This window comes from Hordeum vulgare, chromosome 7H (genome assembly GCF_904849725.1).
Source record: "Hordeum vulgare subsp. vulgare chromosome 7H, MorexV3_pseudomolecules_assembly, whole genome shotgun sequence".
Classification (NCBI taxonomy): domain Eukaryota; kingdom Viridiplantae; phylum Streptophyta; class Magnoliopsida; order Poales; family Poaceae; genus Hordeum; species Hordeum vulgare.
Window position 1 is genome coordinate 3,055,648 of NC_058524.1, and position 13,153 is coordinate 3,068,800.

Genomic DNA, 13,153 nt, shown 5'->3' on the forward strand with positions numbered 1-13,153 from the left:
CGCCACACTGTACTGTGTGACGCCTAGGGGTTAGGCGCCACACCCCCGACCACGTGGCAGGGAGGGCCCCACCCCCAGGCAGTGTGACGCCTAAGCCTCAGGCGTCACACATTGTAATGTGTGGCGCCTGACCCTTAGGCGCCACACACTGACTTACAGAGCCACGGGCCAGCCCCCTCCTCACCCCCTCCCCACCCCCTCCCTCATTCAAACAGAAACTTCCATTGCGGCGGCTGGCTCTCATCCCCTCCCTAATCCCCTCCCCAATCTCCTTCAGATCTGAGGATTTCTTCCTTGGATTGATCCCCCAAGGTAATGTCCTCCCCCATCCCTTCCCTTTCCCATCCTTCTATCCAATTTTATTATGTTTTGGTTGAGTAGATTGATTTTAGTAGATTGATTTGAGTAGGTTCTTAGGATTTGACTAGTTAGGATTTGGACTCACTATTCATATACTCAACCAAAACCAAAACCTAATGCAATTCCTATACCTACTACTACTACTAACTACTACTACTCATATACTCAACCAAATCCTAACTAGTCAAATCCTAAGAACCTACTCAAATCAATCTACTAAAATCAATCTACTCAACCAAAACATAATAAAATTGGATAGAAGGATGGGAAAGGGAAGGGATGGGGGAGGACATTACCTTGGGGGATCAATCCAAGGAAGAAATCCTCAGATCTGAAGGAGATTGGGGAGGGGATTAGGGAGGGGATGAGAGCCAGCCGCCGCAATGGAAGTTTCTGTTTGAATGAGGGAGGGGGTGGGGAGGGGGGTGGGGAGGGGGCTGGCCCGTGGCTCTGTAAGTCAGTGTGTGGCGCCTAAGGGTCAGGCGCCACACATTACAATGTGTGACGCCTGAGGCTTAGGCGTCACACTGCCTGGGGGTGGGGCCCTCCCTGCCACGTGGTCGGGGGTGTGGCGCCTAACCCCTAGGCGTCACACAGTACAGTGTGGCGCCGAGGTGTCGGGCGCCACACAAAAGGGTCAGGCCGGTGAATTATTTCTCCCAAGGGGTCAATCCGTGAGTTCTTTCGTCCCAGGGGTCATTTTTGTCAATTTGCTCTCCTTATATGCATCTCCGCATGCTAATGGTAGGAGTTTTTTTTTTTTTGAGGCAAGCTAATATTGGTAGGAATCTAGGGGGAAGTCCGGCCCGGAGAGCTGGGGAAGCACACGCATACTACATGCTTTCACGTTTTTTCTATCTTTCCGATCCGATGTAAGTTTGGCATCCATCTATATATCTATATGTGTTTTTTTTACATGGTTCCTTTTATTTTCTTTTTTCACATGAAAGGTAAGAAGATAATAATTACTTACGATCACACACATATGTGCTTTGTTCTTGTTTCCATGGCCCGTGTAACTTGTAGCTTCTTCGGTAGGAGTACTTGTAACTTGTAACCAGTGGTATTTACATTTACACGATGCATGTTATCCTAAAATGTTTTTCACGTGCCCCCTAAAAAACAAATGTGCTGAAAATTGAGTGCATATATTTAGAAATGCACGTCGGTACTTTAGAAAATGTTCACGGTGTTTGTTTTTAGGAAAACAAATATTATTTGAATTTGAAAGTGTTCAGGTTTTTTCTTCAGATAATTAATTATGTACCCACATAAATAATTGTAATTCAAAACAATTTGTTCAAAAAGTACAGATGTTTTGGGCAAAAAATCGCTCACACTGTTTCTTAAAACTGTTCAATACATACATCAAGTAAAATGTTGACGTTATTCAAATAAAATGCTCATACTTCAACTAAGAATGTCTACGCCAGTAAAAAAATGTCCGTTTACTTTGAAAAAGCGTTTACGGTGTTCACACTATTAATTAGAAAATAAATGTTAACATGCCTCTGTGAAATTGTTTATGACACCCCAAAATGCTTCATTACAGTTTTAGAAAAGCATTCCTAGAAAAAATGTTGGCATGTTTAAAGTACTTACTTGTAACAAGTTGTTGCTGCTTGATTTTTGTTTTTTGAGAAAATTGTTGCTGCTTGATTTTTGTTTTTTTTGAGAAAATTGTTGCTGCTTGATAGGATAGGAGGCCGTGAGGAGAGTGGATTTTTGGAACCCAGGTGTATTGGAGGACATGATATTAAATACTTTAAAATTTCAAAAGGTTCCAAAAAGAATTCTATGTGATGATATGGATGTATATTACATATGTGTAAAGTTTGGTGAAGCTATAATAAAATGAAAAAAAAGTGGTAGTGAATAATACATGCACTATTCATCATATGTCCAAAATCACGATTTTGTCGTTTTTGTGTAAGTCACATGGTTATTTATTTGAACATAAAAATTTTCACATGTGAAATATACATCCATATAAACATGTTGGTTTATTTTCAGAATTTTTAAGAAAACTTGAAAACAGCATTTTGGCACTATTCAAAATATAGGGCTCCAAAATACACCCGTCCTCCAAAGTGACTTTTTGGGCCGTGAGCTTGTAGCTTGTAGAATCCGAGTCGTGTGATTAAATTGATTGGGCCTCGAGTGAATGGGCCGTAGCAGCTAGCGCTAGCGTGCGTCAAAATGAAAAAAAAAAGGAAAACGCAGAGCAGAGCAGAGGTGACAACGAGTGTCCATCCCCACACAGATTCTTGTCCATCGGCGGCGGCGGCGGTGGCGGTGGCGGGGCACTAGCGAGGCGTGCGCATCGGAGACCGCGTTGCCGGCCAGGCTGGGGCCGGTGGTAAGATGCACGGGCGCCTGTGTTGCTCCACTCCATCTCCATTGAAGCTCTTTCAGTGAGTGTCCGTCCCCCACCCCATCTCCATGTGTAGCTTCGATGCATGCAACTCGTCTCCACGGATTTATTTATAGGATAGGATAGGCGTCTGTCTCCCTTCCTCACCAACTACGAGTAGATTTGTAGATATGTGCAGTCTTACTTACTCTCTAGGGCTAGGGTTACATACACATACACATACAGTACAGGGGCGCCCACGAGTTCATGGCTTTCCGGGACCGGGGGATAGGTTGGTCATAGCTGGGAGGGTCCAATAGCCTGCCGGGGGAGCAACACCGACAAAAAATGGGGGATTTTTTTTTTTTTTTTGGGTCCATTCAGTCAAGAAATTTAAGTAGGAAGAAGAAGATAAGATCAGTGATAATGCTCGTCTCCTACATCTTTCTGATTTTAAGACAACCCAAGCGATTTTCTTGTGCAAATTAAATAGACTACTGAGTGAGCTGTGTTACGGTTAGCTTCTCTAGCAGAGGCTGCGATCAGGTCCCACAGCTTGAACCTGTAGATAAGCTCTTCTCCAAAATGAACAAGATATAGATATGACAGCTCTCACTTGAAACTAGATGGAAGAACAAACTTAATTAGTAGCCTACTCTCAATCCGATCCCATAAAAGGGGGAATTTTTATACATGACTGCGATTTCTTTCTGATGCATATAGTGAGTAAGTATGGAAGAGAGAGGAATTTGTATTTTGTTTGGCAGTGTGGGTTGGTGTTTATAGCATTATATCAAGGGGTCATATCTGTCTATGTCCAGTTGTATTTATAGCATCCTTAAGGACAGTCAATCGCTTGTGCCCTGCTCACAGAATCTGCTCCCTGCTGCTGCGACACCTGCACAACTTCCTTACATGGCTGGACTGTCTGATGTGTATAGTAAGTATGGAGAAGCAATTGAGGAAGTTACATTTTCTTTGGCAGTGTGGTTAGTAAGTCGCGTTTGCAGCATTAACAAGGGGTGCCTATGTGTAGTGGTGTTTACAGCATTAAGTCAATTCTTTGTGCCTGACAGAATTTGCTGGGCATGTAAGGTCGACTGGTACATGCTTTTTGTAAGTGATGATAGTGCACCTGATTTTCTGTTCAAAATGCAGACTCTCTATTTTGTAAACTGTCACTTGTCATGATATATATTCAGAAGTATATGTTCCACTGAAGTGCCTAGTTGATGGTGTTTCTACAGGTCAGGTTAATGTGGATGTTGAGAGCAGATTGTGGATGCTATGCAGCTAAACAGAGCCATGAAGGAGGCATCACTGGATTGTAAGTCCCCCCTTATTGGTACTTCTGGTCAAAAGGGCCATCGTAACGGCTGTTATTTATTTCCTCTTTTGCATTTGAGTTCTCTTACTTTAAACAACTAGTTTATCAACTAACTGGGAGCGGGCATTTGTTTTATTCAGATGATTGCGTACAGAGAAAGTTGTGCTCCTAGAGAACTATCTTCAGCAAAGCTAGCCAACAAGGGATCCAGAATCTCCATCGCTCAGTTGACTCGAGTCTCAAGCAATGGGCAGTGAATTGCTGGATTGTAAGTCCCCTCTAATTGGTACTTTTGTCATATATAAGGGCTATTGTAACTGCTGCTATTTATTTCCTTGTGAGTTTTGCATTCCAGTTCTGTTACTTTCAGCAACTAGTTTATCAACTAACTGGGAGAGTGCATTCGTTTTATTCAGCTGGCCGGATGCAAAGAACGTGGTGCTCCTAAAGAACTACTATCTTCAGCAAAGCTAGCCAACCAGGGATCTAGAATCTCCATCACTCCAGCACCTCGAGTCTCAAGCAATGGGCAGTGAACTGCTCGCAGCAACGGTTGCACCACCGGCAGAGCCTCCGTTGATCCCGTCCACGACCACTACCACCACTACCACCGACAACGGGACCACCACCACAACCATCACAACAATCACCACCACCACCACATCCTCCGCTGCCGCCGCCGATGGCACCACTACCACTACCATCACAACCACTACCACCACAACAACAACAACCACCACAACCACCTCCAACGCCACAACCATATCATCCCTCTGTGATGACGACCTTCGCGAGATCTTCATCCGCCTCCCGAACCTACCGGCTCTCATACGTGCCGCGTTCACCTGTCGCTCCTGGCTCGGAGCCATCCGCTCCTCTTCATCCTTCCGCCGCCGGTTCCGCGCTCTCCACCCGGCGCCCCTCATTGGGCTCTTTCTCAAAATTGACGATGCTACCACCCCCTCCTTCGTCCCTCTGTTCCGGTCAGATCCTGACATCACCGCTGCCCTCCGCTGCGGGGACTTCTTCCTCACTTCCCTTCCATTCAAGGCCGACACATTCTCCGGTTGGAGTATCACCGACTGCTGCGATGGATACATCCTCCTATGGGACATGCTTGAAAAGCCATCCATCGCTGCAGTGAACCCCATGACCTGGGCCGTGGACATCATCCCGGTGCCCGACAATGTCAGGGCTGGGAGACGCCGCAAGTTCTCCTTCCTTGGTTTCCATCTGCTTTGTTCTGATGAGAACCCCTGGTCGTTCCGTGTGGTCTGCGTCTGCTCGGATCAGCGAAAGATGATCCGTGTCGCCATCTTCTCGTCGGAGACGTGGGATTGGGTCGTCCACCCATGGGTGCACGTCGGTGGTGACCACAGCCTAAAGTTCAGTGCTGGAATGCTGGTGGATGGTTCCATTTACTGGCCTTACCATGGCGAAGGACGAATGGTAAGGATCAACACTGCGACCATGGTTATCACCACTGTGAATCTACCATCACAGGTGAGGGTGGAGGGGTTCAATTTCATGGTTGGGGAAACTAAGGATGGCCAACTATGCATCGTCTATGAATCTGATTTCTTCCTTCATGTTTGGATCCGTGGCGTGGACGGTGATGGAACTGCGATTTGGTTGCTGCAATATGTAATCTTTTTGAGAGAAGAAATTGATCGGATCACTCAAGGGTTCGCTTTGGAGTTGCAGGGCGACCTCAAAGTTATGCAAGTTAGGTATGGTTACGTGTACATGTCCACGACATGCACGACCCCAGCCGGCACGCTCCACTGCTGGTTCTTCTCCCTTTCATTGGCGACCTTGGAGCTTGAGTTACTGGTGGAGGGGAAATTTGATGGCTGTGCCCATCTGTATAATATGGCCTGGCCTCCTTCTTTGGTTGGTGATGACAGGAGCACAGGGCATGAAGTTGAAGCTTCTCACTGAAGCCTGCAGTTGTTTGTCGTACAAGGAAATTGAATGGAAATTTGTGGGTACGAGCTAACAGTTATTAGTTACTGTTTTGTTGATGCAAAATATTATCTAGAGACCATGTATCTTAAGTAATTGTTATCGCCATAGAAACCTTTAGATTCTTTGCAAATATTGGTACGTTTCTGGAGCTAATGGATGTTATGGACGATTGGGTTTTCATCTGCTTCAAACTTTCTATGGAAAACTGCTACTATTATTTTTTGCTGCGCAATTTCTTAATTTCCAAGGATCTTTTTTTTTTTTTTTGCCTTTGCTGTTCTTTGTTGTGTGTGCAGATAAAAATAGGCTTTTAAGTGCTTAACTATTTTTTATTAACTATGTTCCCCACATAATTTCTATGGTGGCTTACTTGACTAGATATCAAAGAGTTTTGAAAGTAGTTAGGGAGTGTTCGGAGTCCCTCCGCTCCAGTCCACTCCAGATTCAGCTCGCGGAGCTGCAGCTGGAAAATAGGTGCTCCATAGATCCTGTAATTCAACGGAGCTGGTGGATAGCCGAACAGGCCATTAGTGTTTGATCATTCCTTCTGCATCTGCTGTATCTCTTCAGGACTGTTAGTGTTTTGCTCTATATTGACAAGCAGTTCATGTTAAGTTTTCAAAATGTCAAGTGTCAACTATGTTCAGTTTCTTCAAAGTATAAGATCAGCTTATGCAAAGTTGGAAATCAAATGCATTCTTCTGATGTGATTGATCTGTAGAAAGAATATTTCTTTTCCCCCAATGTAGTATATATTGCCTTATGCTTTAGTACTTAGTAGTGGTAGCCAGTGTTCCTCAGGTATATGGCGAGAGTCTGCCGCTGAAGCTGATGGATTTTATGCAAGTTTGGGTTTTCAACTGCTGCGTGCATACTTTGTGTGGAACACGCCCTCTTGGTAAGGAGTAGAGGGGTGTCTACTCTTTTGTCCAGCATGTCCCTCTGTACCACAATACTTGTTGGAGAGGACTAGTCTAGTTCTCCCCAACAACAAGTATTTAGGAACAGAGGGAGTAGATTATATGTCTTCTCATGTCGGTTTGTGCTCTCCATGTGTGTATATGTATTGTGCTTTGTATAAGTTTCAAATTACGTGCTGGTAATTTTCAAAAAAAAGTGCAATTTTTCAGAAATCAGTGAGGCTGTTATTGCTCTATGAGAAGGGGGTCGACGAATCCTGCAATGCATGCGTGATGGTGAAACTGAAACTGTTTGCATTTGAATTCAGTTACTTTAAACTAGATGCAATAGCAGTAGTTTATAGTGATCTTATTTATTTGTGGATCTTGAGTAAGTAATGCCATGTACGTACAGTACAGTACGCAAGTAGACGTACGCCGACTGGTGACTGCAGTGCATGTATTCTGTGGGTTATGCGGATTTTCCAGAGTGTCGGACAGACTCAGTAGCACCGGGTGGAAATACTCGGATGCACCGGGGCTAAATAAAAACAGAGGAACGAAGTGCCAGGAGTTTGTGGATACATGTAAAGTGAAGTAAAATTTGAACTGCTAAATTCACGTTCGCAAATTGATTTTGAATGTGCGGAAGATCCTTTCGCCGAAAGAGTCAACCTTCTTTAGCGTTTGCTTACCTGGATTCACAAAAAATCGTTAAAAGCGGATATCCCTCAAATCAATGGAAGGAAGCAAATAAAGTCTGATTGGATTCGTAACAAACACTAAGGAATGGATATGTTTGAAATCAATGTTTTGAAAACAATAAGTTCAATTAACTGGATTCATAACAGCATTAAAACATTGCCGATCTTTCTTTCAAATACTAGCGGAAATAAATTAATGCCAGCTGGTATCACCACGAATATAAATGCAAGCAAACGGGGGCCTCGAAGAAGCAGCAGTACCTGCTCACAAGCATTTTCTTCAGATTGGAAACAAACCAAAAAGTGTTAGGCATGAGACTACCGATGTTTACATCCAATCAGACTAGTCATGAGCCATTGGATTAGAACCAGGACAGACGTCCGATCTACTAGTTTAGGTCCATGTGAGATTGGTTGTAACTGCTAATGGAATGCTTCCTAACTGCTCCCACAACCCACGCTATTATCTCTCTCCATCTGTTTCTGTCTTCCCAGAACGTTGCTTCCTTGTTGCATGCTTCCTTATATCATGCTATGTTACCATATTCAAGCACCAAAGTGCTGGAAGCATTACTCGTCAGAACCACCGCATCTGGTCCTTAGGAAACAAATTCGTTAAATTCTAGGGTATAAATCTCATAGATGATGCTTATTATATGTGATAAATCTCCAAACCAAATACTCCCTGATTGTTTCTATTCCATAACACATATGACAATGGAAGCATTTTCTCATAAGGCGGAAACAATTTATGTAGCTATTGATGCAGACATTTTTTCGACCAAAATACTGTCCTCACATTCATCTCAAATATAGAGAAGACACGAGGGCTCGCGGACGTGTCAGGACGTGCTCGATCAGTCTGTCACGTAGGACGCGATATCAGCCCGGACCATCTTTTTTCTTTTCTTTATTTATTCTTTTATTTCTCTCTTTTCGTCTCTAACAATCACGTGGAAGTGGAAGTGACCGTACATTTGGAAAAAAAAAAATGACTGTACGAACACATAAATAAGGTATTTGTCCTTGTTATTGACTAGGTGCGTCCACGAATGTTTATGAACACTCTAGTCCCTCTAGTGGACTGACTGAACATGGATGGATCCCCACCACAACCTCGTCTCTCTCGGCCTCTCTTCCATTCCCCCAATCTCTTCTCCACCCATCCCATCCATCCATGGACCGCCCGCGTTGGAGCCGGACAGGTGGGAGACGGCGGCCGTCGATCGATGTGGTTGAGGCGGCCAGAGGAGGGTGGCCGTGCCGTCGTCGCGTCCTGGGACTGGGAGGCGGCCGCACGAGACGGCAGCGGCAGCACCAAGACTGCCGCGGATCGACCTTGGAAGCCGACTCCCTCACCGCTCGGAGCTCCCCTGCGCGCTGCGGCCTTCTTCTCCAACTCGGAACGCCTTGATCTTCAACGCCGGTGACCCACCGTCCAATTTGAACAGCTCCTATACTACCCTACAGCAGCAGGTGAGAATTATACAACTGTTATCATGTGCTAATTTACACTAGAAATTCAACAAGTAGCAGAGCCCCCCCCCCCCCCCCCCCATCAAATACCCACAACAGTAGACTTAAACACACCACAAATCAGGACGATCAATCCGAGGAAAAGGCCGTACAGAAACTCTGTAAGCTTTCAGGTGACCTCACGGTAAATTGAAGGTGATGAGGCCACACAATGCAGAGCGCCCACGACGGAGTCGTTCCAGAACCTTGAGCATCGAAGGCCTTTCCTGTGGATCCGTGACGGTGCAATCCACGCCCAGCCTGAACATGGTCGACATCTCCTTCATGTATCGTGCTTGATCAGGGATGCCCTTGTCCACAGCAATCTTGAACATTTTCAGGTTGTTTGCCATGAGTTCGTTGCACTTCTTCTGTGCCCAAATCGCCAATAGACCATTCACTCCAGGTTGTTTGCCATGAGTCCAGGAAGCTTCATTTCCTGGGGATTGCATGAACAACAGTGTGTAATATGAGACCGATACAACCACAATATACATACCGACATCATCCGAAGATGAGGCCGAAAGAGCGGAGTACAGCCAGAACAACAACCACTCAAGGGATTCCCATGCTGCCCAAGAAGTAGCAGAGGCCCCATCAAATACCCACAACAGTAGACTTAAACACACCACAAATCAGGACGATATCAATCCGAGGAAAAAAAATCGACTGGACCTCTGTGAGATTTCAGGTGGCCTCATGAATTAGAAGGCGAAGAGGCCACGGAATGGAGAGCGCCCACGGCGGAGTCGCTTCAGAACCTTCAGCATTGGAGGCCTTTCTTGCGGATCCCTGACGGTGCAATCCACGCCTAGCCTGAACATGGTAGCCATCTCCTTCATGTATCGTGCTTGATCAGGGACGCCCTTGTCCACAGCAATCTTGAACATTTTCAGGTTGTTTGCCATCAGTTCATTGCACTTCTTCTGTGCCCAAGTTGCCAATAGACCATTCAGTCCAGGTCCATTGGCCACCCGCCCCGTGACTAGTACTAGCAGCAACACTCCGAAGCTGTATATGTCTGCCTTCTCAGTCACCTGGTTCGTCGCTCTCCCATACTCTGCAATTAATCAGTTATTAGTTAGTACTGTACTTCCTCTGTAAACTTTTACAAGATCTTTTGGATCACTAGATCGCCCAATGCAAGTACCTGGAGCTGCGTACCCAAAGTTACCGGGAGGCAGATCCGTGATTGGCAACGGTTGGCCGAGCCCAGCCATGTTCATCTGCGCTTCGCCAAAACTGGCTATTACAGCCTTGAAATTCTGATCAAGCAAGATGTTTTCAGGGCTGATGTTGTGGTGGACAATCGGCTTCTTGCATCCATGGTGCAAGTGGCAGAGTCCTTTGGCCACCCCGATGGCGATTGCCCTCCTCTCCGCCCAGCCTAGAGGTCGACCGGTCTCCACCGGCGGGTGCATCCAGTAGTCAAGGCTGCCGTTCACCGGATACTCGTAGACGAGCATGATTGCGTCTTCCCGCTGGATGAGGTCTACGGCTTTGATGATGTTGTCGTGAGAATTGCTGGCTAGCAGGAACATCTCTGAATTGTACCGGTACGTGGCATTGCCGTGCACTTGTAGTACCGGGTTCACGCTCTGGAACTTCTTGACGACCAGAGTAGTAGGAAGACCGGTGCCCTGATCATGGACCAGGTATAGCTGTTCGTCCTCCCATGTCCTCCTGCTAGCCCACACCCTTCTCACATTGTTTTCAGTAGGGTTGTCAACTATGCCTTGTTCATGGTATTCAGCAGGCAGGGTCACCACAGGACAGCTCCTGTGCCAGAATTGCAGACTCATTCTCGATTTCAAAGGCGTGTATCAACCTGCAGGAGTATTAATATTTGTATTGAATTGTACAATCTCGATTATATACATTCAAAACTACTTCCTCCGGAAATACTTGTAAGAGAAATGAATGTATGTGGACCTATTCTAATTCTAGATACATCCATTTTTATTCATTTATTCGACAAGTACTAATTCTAGATACATTCATTTTTATTCATTTCTTCGATAAATATTTCTGAACAGAGGGAGTATTAATTAAGAGATAAATAGAGATGCATGTATACAATTAATTTGAGCCAAATGTTGACAGGAAGCGACAGAGAGTATTGGACTCTTAGGTCCTGTTTGGAACCACTCAGATTATATAATCCAGTTTTTATAATCTATTCTCTCTCCAAACAGGACAGATTTATGATGTAGATTATAAAAACCAGATAGGACAGATTATTAAAACTTACAATCTACTCTACTCCAGCTAAAATCAGATTATGGATTGCTAATGACTCAATACCCTTGTAAAGTTGGAAATAATTACATTCCTGCCACCGCCACCCTCCTCTTTAAAAAAAAGCAGAGGACAGACAGGTCGTTATGCAATATAAAACCTGGATTATAGTATATATAATCTGGCCTCCAAACATGTCCACCTAAATTATTTTTATAAACCGAATTATATAATCTATCTTCATAATCCAGATTATCATAATCTGTTGTGGTTCCAAACAGGGCCTTAGAAGAAGCGTGGCTTTTGATATAGTTCAGATTATGTGCTTTCAGTTAAGGCAGTCAGAACACGCTATTTTTGGTTTTGGTGGTGGTGCGCAGTTGTAATCTTCATATGTGTGTGATGTGAACTCTAGTAGCTAGGATCATGGCCGGGCCAACCATGGTGCCAAATGTGCCACTTGCACAGGGCCCATAATTTTAAGGGGCCCCAAATTTAATATATAGAACTAGTAGTATTTCTCAAAAAAATATCATACCCACTGGAATTAGGACTAAGTTGATCGGAAGCTGGGATTGGGCCCGAGACGAGACCATCAAACACATGTGCTTGATCGGTATTTTTCAAAAAAAAAAGAGGAAACAACTCGATCGATAATATGGAAACGCTACCGTCGGTCTAAAAAGCATATCGTCGCTATAGGCAACATGATCGTCTCGTTGCCTTCGTCTCATTAGATCGATCGCATTTAGACTGTTGTCGGTGTTGCCTTCGTACCTTCCTCTCCCAAATTTCAAAGTCGTTGCTTCGTCGGATCGATTCGTGACCGATTCTAGCCTTCAAGTGTTTAGTGAGTCCTCTTTTTCGATTAACTTTGATTCCCATTCCTAGTTCTGAATTTCTTAGTTAACTTTTGGCAGGGATCGTTACTTCGTTAGAAATCGGTATTTACCTCCTCGGTTAGAGATCATAGTTTAGCAGTTTAACCAAACATGACCCAAAATTAGGTAAGTTAAATGGTTTATCTAACATTCAGACATTGATGACTGATATCCAATTAATATATGCTACTTTATAATTTAATTTAATTCATCTTTTTTATCTTATGCTCCAATAATACAGATTTGCGTTATCGTGGAAAATATTAGTCTGGTTTCTATAATTGCTCGTTAATTCATTTTTTCAGTGAGATAGGGCCCTATTTTTTAGTTTCGCACAGGGCCTCAGATTTTGCCGGCCCGGCCCTGGCTAGGATTCAGCAGGTGGTGCAAATCAGATGATAACATTTAGAACCCAGATGTTATTCCACCTGCTGTTGTTGTGTAGATGCAGGGCTGTTGAAACCAAGGCTTATGAGAGAGAGAGAGAGAGAGAGATCTGGGCATGTGGCAACGGAATTGGGATGCTGACAAGGCAGCGGTCGGCCACGTCCTGTGGTGACTGGCGGCGCGCTCGGGCGTTGGCATCAAATTAGTCGGCACCTATATATGTTGTACTTAATTCATTTGGTTGGACGGGTAACTAGGATGATATGCCAAGTTTAGTCTAATTCATCCCCCCAACCAATTGATGACACCTCGGAACAATATCTATACATTCTCTACTAGAGTAGCCAGGAGTAGGATGGATAATTATTCAGAATTCATATGGATGAATTTCAGTAGCTGCCCGCCCGTAACTAGCTATGTGGGAGTGGAGTAATAAGAAAGGGCAAGTTACCCGTCGAACCAAATGAAATACAACATATACTAGTAAAGAAAAAGTTCCCAAAAGAATGCATGCACACGCT

General features: G+C 44.6%; 2 protein-coding genes across 4 annotated transcripts; one reads left to right on the forward strand and one right to left on the reverse strand.

The window, feature by feature from the left end:
- The first annotated feature begins 2,579 nt into the window (after window positions 1-2,579).
- Window positions 2,580-6,186, forward strand: LOC123407060. 3 transcript variants are annotated; one of them, XM_045100100.1, is made up of 4 exons: window positions 2,580-2,774; window positions 3,961-4,040; window positions 4,181-4,308; window positions 4,457-6,186. In XM_045100100.1, exon 4 carries the CDS (start codon window positions 4,566-4,568, stop codon window positions 5,979-5,981), a length of 1,416 nt encoding a protein of 471 aa, XP_044956035.1. In that variant the 5' UTR covers window positions 2,580-2,774; window positions 3,961-4,040; window positions 4,181-4,308; window positions 4,457-4,565; the 3' UTR covers window positions 5,982-6,186. The 3 variants fall into 3 exon arrangements, with proteins under 3 accessions (XP_044956035.1, XP_044956036.1, XP_044956037.1); XM_045100101.1 differs by having other exon boundaries at window positions 2,605-2,774; window positions 3,943-4,040; XM_045100102.1 differs by lacking the exon at window positions 2,580-2,774 and adding an exon at window positions 3,811-3,829.
- A 3,085-nt stretch (window positions 6,187-9,271) lies between these two features.
- LOC123407061 (receptor-like protein kinase 7) lies at window positions 9,272-11,170 on the reverse strand. Its single transcript, XM_045100103.1, has 2 exons — window positions 10,277-11,170; window positions 9,272-10,186 (listed from the first exon to the last, which is right to left on the reverse strand). The coding sequence occupies exons 1-2, from the start codon at window positions 10,926-10,928 to the stop codon at window positions 9,831-9,833; spliced, it is 1,008 nt and encodes a 335-aa protein (XP_044956038.1). The 5' UTR covers window positions 10,929-11,170; the 3' UTR covers window positions 9,272-9,830.
- Between the last annotated feature and the right edge of the window lie 1,983 nt (window positions 11,171-13,153).